A 7,488-nucleotide genomic window follows, 5' to 3' on the forward strand; every position below is an offset into this window, starting at 1 on the left:
ATATATTCTTTAAGTTCTTTTTGAAATGAACTACAAAGTCAAGTACAACAAACAAATTAAAACGGAGGGAGTAATAATCTTCGAAACCTCTTAAAGGAAATAAACAGTAGTTACTTTTTCATATCAAATGGAGTGTATAAGTTTTGACTAAAAGTACTATGTAAATTCTACAATAGATTCACCCTAACAACAAAACTCAAAAATGTAAAAAAAATCGTCAGCTAAAACAAGAATGCCAAACAAAATTGACTTTGCTCTGTAATGTTGCCATGGAGTTCATTGAACGGGCGTATCATTGGCAGGCCACAGCAAAAAAAGTCGTATGGAGATCAGGGTCGCGTTGATTGCACTGTAAGCTACCGAAAAAAGTAATTACTGTTTCTCTTTCTTTGCCAAGGATTCTCCTTTATATTCACTGCCTGCTGAAACAACATAACCTGCTCCAACCTGCGTCCAACGTGCAAAAATTGAAGCAGACTGAATACATGAAAGAAAAAGAAACAGACAGTCTATCCAAATGCAAACATCAATGACTAATTTCCTGGCTCGAACGAGTGACTTATAGGTCACAGGGACAACTTTAAAGTTGCTCCAAGGCTCCATCATTAGTAGCAACAATAATAATACTAACAATAATAATATTCTTAGTGTTATTGTTACAGAAAAAGGAACCAGGTGAAAAGAGGATAAGCGGGATACCTGACAATCTCTTAGGACAACACGTTCTTGGAGCTGTACATTACTGCAAATAATAGAACCTTGGATCGAACAACCATCTCCGATTGTAACATGGTCCATTATGACTGAGTTGACAACCTGCAAAGACGGGCCAGAAGGAAGCACTTGACTTAATAGCCAGCTAGGCGACATATGTGGCAACTGGATTTTCTGAGGTTGTGTGATTGTCGTGTGACTGGAATGTAAGTACTAACTTTTTCCCTTTTCATGAAAGGTGAAGAATGAAACATACCTTCACATTCGAGCCGATCCGACAATGTCGGCCGATGACGGACTTTTTCACACTGCATTTGTCACCCATTTGTGAACCTTCTCCTAGCATACAATGCGGTCCAACCTAAAGCAGATTAATACCTCAATCATGAAAACCAATATTCAACAGTATGTACAATTTGAAACAGTGACTTTATAGCACCGACTTAAGTGCAAGTTAACCATATATAAAATTTCATACATTACCCATGAAAAGAACCAAGATCCAAGAAGACAAACTAAAACCAAAAGGAAAGGACATGATGCTATATGAACTACTTTACTTGGCACCAAGCAAAAAGATAAATAAACAATAATGACGCAATAGGCAACAACAAAATATTCTGCATAAGTAACCGTAAGAAAAATTGCAACTCACTGTAGTTTTTGAACCAAGCTCGGCTGTCGGATGAATGATGTTGTTCTGAGGAGAGAAAGAATAACCTGACAGATGACTTGCATCGCCTATGACCTAAATCATAGAGAAAGGAAACTAGCTCATAAGCAAACATGCAAACACATCTGCTGTAGATATAAGCAAAATTACAAGGATTAATAGTAAATCTCACGACTCACATCTCGATTTATGTCACTGAAGGCTTGAATAGAGTTTAAGCGTACACAGTAATTGCTCTTGCTGGCAATATATACACAGCACTTGTGAGTTTTTCTTGGAGACCGAGCAGAACCATCAGGACCCAAAGCATGTAGTTCATGAAAACTTTGCGTAGACGCATTGGTCAGCAGTTGTGACAGCATAACTTTACTATCAGAAACATCCTTAGAATTCCCATTTTCTTCTGCTAGCATTCCATTTTGTGATAATTCAGATCTCTAATACAATTAACATCATCAGCTCGTGGAGAACCTTAGATGGAAGGTAAACTAAACAAAGTTAACATGTGGCAGGAAAATCATGCATTGTAGGAGACTTACTAGCTGGCTCCTCACAAGATAAGGCAACACATCACGCCTCAAGCTCAGAAAAGTTTCTTTCTTATTCAGAACCTCTTGCAAAACGGTTCTACAGGAGAAAACATGGAAATGACAACCATTTTCAAACAAATTTCAAAGAACATTCAAGCATAAAGGATAAACACTACTCCTTCCGTTTCATTTTACTTGGCCCCTATACCAAAAATAGATGTTTCATTTTACTCGTCAAATTTAGCAAATCAACAGAATTCTATTACTTTTTTCTCATACAGCCCTTAATATTATATAACTACATAAAGTAGTAGTAGCAGTCAAATTTAGAGTTTCAAAGCATCATTAATAAGATTAGTTTAGTAAAATATACCTCTAATTAAATCTTTCTTAAGAGGTGTCATGTCAACAGGGACTAAGTAATATGAAATGGAGAGAGTATTAAATAAAAACCACTTGAAATCAAAAAGAAACACTTTGAACCTCTTGAAGGCATACACATGAGCATCCATTAGATCAGCACGAATCTCCATCTGCAGATTAAAGAAAAAGGATAAGATGGAGAAGGAGAACTCCAACTCCACCAAAAATAGCATAGAAGCATGTATGTTTGGATGTATCTGCACACATGCACTTCTTTTTTAATGGTCTAATATACATTTTCATTTTAAAAAAATGAAAAAGAAAAAAGGGAAAAGGTTCTTACAGAGAGCAGCAAGTCCAGTACATCAAGTTGGTTAACAAGTAAAAGTCAATAGTAAATATACATGTGCTCGTATAAAAAAAAAACTTAAACTCAGGAATGGGATATAGAAGAAATGAAAAAGAATGGACCATTTAAAATTCCAAAACATTACTAGCATGCCATAGCCAAGCTGAATTACAGATTGCGAGAGGAAGAAACATCATCAAGAAAATCTATCAATCCTTCACTTATTTACCTCTCTTTTCCCATTCAATTCTCAAGTAAACAGGAATCAAACAAGGGGAAAGGTACATGAGTAGAAGAAAAATATATTTCATAGAAAATTCGTATGTTAAGTGATATCACTAGCTATTAGTGTCATACTGATTGGCATCATTTACCTGGCCTACTGCTCGGAGAATGCTCTTCTGGACACGAATATCTTTCTCAACTTCAGCTCCTAGATGATATCAAAGATGCCTAATAAGGGAATAACACCAACTGATTCATGAAGGATGTAAAAGAATATGTACGGGTCTGACCAGCAGCTACATGCAACAAAAATTGTTTATTGGGGTCCAGTCCTATAATGTTATGGCGTGCCGGTTTTTTGGCTTTGTCCTTTCCACCAGAGGAACCTGACTCTGATGGGCCACTGATAGGAGTTGAACAAAGCATTGCAGTCACTGCAGCATCAAGTCGTCTATGTGCAGCTGCCACCGCCCCAGGAGGAATATCAGAAATAAGATCACCACTCACGACCTGCATAAGAATAAAAACTAATTAGCTCACTGAAGAATGCTCCCTTGTTGAAAGCTTTAATGATTAGAATATCAACCAAAATGTCTTTTGCAGTCAAGTGGTGATCAATGGCCCTAAGAGCTCCAGCTGTCCCGACATCCTCAGGGACTGCTGCAACCTGAAGACAAGTAAACAACAAAATTAGTCATTTATAGTAACAACTATAGTAAGTTAACATGGGCAAACAAGTACAAGGATGAGCAGTATCTACATCATGTGAATTGTTTAATTACTAGACTTATCCTGCTTAAAACAGTCAAAAGAGACCATTAAATACATATTGAGAATGCAACTGTTTAAGAGCTTTAACGTTGAAAAAGAGCAAACATATAAAGAAAATATTAGGTCCAGCAGAAAAAACAATTAATAAGTTCTCGAACAAGAAGTGCACGGGTCTTGCAGGAAATTGCCGGACCTGCCAATGCACTCTTTGAAACAAGTGTAGACTTTGGAAGGTAATCAGTATCCCATCAAATAGATTGTCACACCAGCAAATGCAATAAAAGAAGTTCTCAGAATTTGAAATTGCACCAAATCTCTTGCTAAAAAATGAAAAAGGAAAATAATTTTCATGAAAGGGAACCATACGAAGTTCATATCTATAACGTTTCAAATGTATTGATTCCTCACTTCCTCCGAGAACTGGCGAGAAGTACCTAAGGCACCTTTTGTGGCTTTTGTGAATGTCATTATTTTTATGCTGGTACACATTTCTTATTAACTTAATTCAAACCACAAAAGGGAGTATATCTCATAGTCAAGACAGTTGCTAGCTAACTAACAATACCAGGCAGACGGGAAAGAGTTCATCTAAAACTGGAAGCAGGAAGGCACATATGCTAGATATCACCTAGTGCTCGTGGACTTCATTTGTATTCTTCTTTTTTGTGAATTAAGAAACCATCCGCTAGGCACCAGCACATATGTGAAGTAAGAAAATCTTATTTTTTGATGAGAGGGGGTAGTCAAAAAGAGGGTTAGAAGAGAAATCTCATAGAAACTTGAAAAACTAAGTGGGCACATACAATATACAATACAAGAAGAATGGCTGACCCTAACGAGCCACAATTCCATGTGATTCCACATGATACAACCTAACTCAGTTTGATCTTACCCTTGTCTAATGTACTTGAATTTACAAAAAATTAACAACTAAAATTGTATTTTTTTCTGCGAACTTTTGGAACACAGTAGAGAATTCAACTTTGTTAAGGTCACTGCAAGACCCATATCCAGATGTTATTGTAGGGGCCATATACAACCATTTCTCTTTGCGGTGATTGTTCCAGCAGCCACAAACCTTCCGTGATCTTTCTAGCACCATAGCACCTATTTTGTCCACTATTCTTGCCACTCTTACCAACAACTCTTATAACTGTGTTTTCTATACCATGACTCTACCAGTGATAGTTTCAACCAGCAGTGTGCCTCTCTTGATGCTCTGCCCGATGGTATCATCTCTCAGTGTCCAGCCAACCAACATTCAGGATGTTCTTCACACTATATCTCAGTAACTTTTCTAGTCACTAGTCAGAAACTTCTTCGGTTAGTCTTCAACCAAATTATGTTACATCAATGATGTCTTGGAGATTTGTGTCACCATACCTTTTCTCTAATTGAGAGTAGACGTTTTTTTGTGTATGTGCACTTACCAAGAGACTTTTCAGATAAAAGAAACCAAAAGTACCATTCTTTTGACGATCGTTCACTACTCTGACAATATTATTCAGGCAATTGCCAGATATTTCATTGATTGTTTAGTATTTCTTGTTTCTAAAATAAGTAAACTCAAATTACTTGACCACCTTGAGTTTGAGAAAGCCTGTTTAATACAAAAAATTCTTATAATATTGTCTAAAATTCTTTTAGCATTATGAAATTGTTAAAAGTCAGTAGAATTGCTAACAATATTGTGAAGAATTATTCTGATGGGTTATATTATAAATGAAAATTAAGAGAATCGCTAGGAATATTGTTGATGATTATGTCATAATAACTTAATTCCCAATGATAATGAAACTTTCCCAACTACATATAGTTCACAACTCCTATACAAGGAGTTATCTTGACTGTTTTTAGTTAACAAAATACAATAAGACTTTTCAGTGTCGTGTCTTTTCACATAATATTAAAGCTTACCAGTTTATGGATATGATTGACAGCTACAAAGAATTTCTGTAGTTGCTTCGATATATCTTATAATAACTACCGGAATACTAATATAGATAAAGCCTTCCATGCATGGCACATTTGAGCAATTGGAGTAGACCACCTTCCCTTCAATAACAATGCATGCCATCCTTTATCAATGACTCATGACGTCCAATTAGTGATATATGTGGAATCACATGAAACAAGCACCATGAAATTACGGGCAAAAACATTTCATTTTACCAAGCCTTAAAAAGATGGAGATACTGATGAACCTACTAATATGCTTGCAGCTATATGCCAAAAAATTGAAGCCTGGAAACAAAGAGTATGCAGGCTATTCTAACCATCTTTATAACTACGGTTTATCTACTAATCACATTTTAGTAGAGCCAATAACACTGGGAATCACCCATCATCTCTGCAATTTCAATATGCCAAATCTCACTTAGTTTAATATGCCAAATAGATGAGACAATTACCCTCCAACCACTAATATCTCATTAATACTAGAACTCCGGGAATGGAGTTCTAGTATTAGTTAGATATTAGTGATTGTAGGGTAATTGCCTCAGCTTTTTGTTGCTGTGTATGGACTAAGGCAGCCCGGTGCACTAAGTGCCCGCTATGCGCAGGGCTCGGGGAAGGGCCCCACTGCAAGGGTATATTGTACGCAGTCTTACCTTGCAATTCTGGAGGCTGTTTCCAAGGGTTGAACTTTTGACCTCCTGGTCACATGCCAGCAACTTTACCAGTTACTCCAAAGCTCCCCTTCAAGTTTTTGTATGAACTACGTACACTTTATCCCCCCAAACCCCACTTCCTAATAATCGTCTATACTAATCGTCGACCTCCACACCCTCCTATTAAGGTCATATCCACAGTTAACTGAAGGTGGTTACGTCCTACCTAATCACCTCACCCAAATATTTCTTAGGCCTACCTCTACTCCTCCTACAATTTCACACATTAATATTTTTTTCAAAAATGTGATTAAAGAATTACCTCAACGTGTAATCGATCAACATAAGCATTTGATATCCAACCCCCAACAAGAAGAGCTGCACTTTCCCCTTCAACAACCTGAAACAACATCACAAATCAAACACAAACACAAAATCCAATAATTAACATAACAACATTAAAAAGTATGCTCATTTATTGTAAACTAATACTCACAACAATAAAATCTTTAATATTATTTTCCTCAAAATGCTCCAATACATAAGACAACACTGGTCTATTTGCCACTGGTAGCAAAGCTTTTGGCACATCCTGAAAATAAAAAATACAAAAGTACCTCATACATCTTTTTTTTTCTTTCTTAGAAAATCACTTATAATAGTATAATAAAGATGGGTAACAGCCAAAATTTAATAATAATAATTAAAAAAAAAAAAAAAGGAAAGAAGTAAAAGGGGTACCTTGGAAACAAGAGGGACAAGGGTTTTAGAGAAGCCACCAGCTAAAACAACTACTTGAAAATCCATTGGTGTATGAAGTTAAGGCCTTGTTTGGCTGTGATAATGGAGTTTTGGGTATTTCTGAAAAGTGGGTTTATTGATTTTGGGAGGAACGAGGGGGTACAGAAGAAGAGCTTTTTTCAGGTTCTTGGGGTTTTCCTTTCTGATGAGTGAAGGCAATTGAGGTTTCTTAAAATAATTTTTTTTACTTTATTTCAAAATTAATAATAAATTGTATTATTATTTTATTGACAGAATACATCGACAAACTCCTTAACTACCCAAGTGAACTATTTTCATTTTAAACACCTAAACTAGGCTTAAAATATGTCACTTTGACACCTTTTCCCCTAATTAAAAAAAATTCAACCGCGTGTATTTCAATCTATACAAGTAGATTTTGCACGTCAATTAAAATATGTCACGTATAAATAACTTTCCAAGTCATCCACATCCACTAAAAGAGGAAAA

General features: G+C 36.1%; 1 protein-coding gene across 1 annotated transcript; it reads right to left on the reverse strand.

Annotated features, from left to right (window-relative positions):
* Nucleotides 1-90: 90 nt before the first annotated feature.
* LOC107848199 (translation initiation factor eIF-2B subunit gamma) lies at nt 91-7,229 on the reverse strand. Its single transcript, XM_016692907.2, has 13 exons — nt 6,979-7,229; nt 6,734-6,829; nt 6,560-6,637; nt 3,441-3,521; nt 3,145-3,364; nt 3,004-3,062; nt 2,401-2,450; nt 1,927-2,014; nt 1,567-1,824; nt 1,370-1,462; nt 971-1,075; nt 700-816; nt 91-447 (listed from the first exon to the last, which is right to left on the reverse strand). The coding sequence occupies exons 1-13, from the start codon at nt 7,042-7,044 to the stop codon at nt 373-375; spliced, it is 1,386 nt and encodes a 461-aa protein (XP_016548393.1). The 5' UTR covers nt 7,045-7,229; the 3' UTR covers nt 91-372.
* Nucleotides 7,230-7,488: the final 259 nt, after the last annotated feature.

Source organism: Capsicum annuum, chromosome 11, assembly GCF_002878395.1.
Source record: "Capsicum annuum cultivar UCD-10X-F1 chromosome 11, UCD10Xv1.1, whole genome shotgun sequence".
NCBI classification, from domain to species: Eukaryota; Viridiplantae; Streptophyta; class Magnoliopsida; order Solanales; family Solanaceae; genus Capsicum; species Capsicum annuum.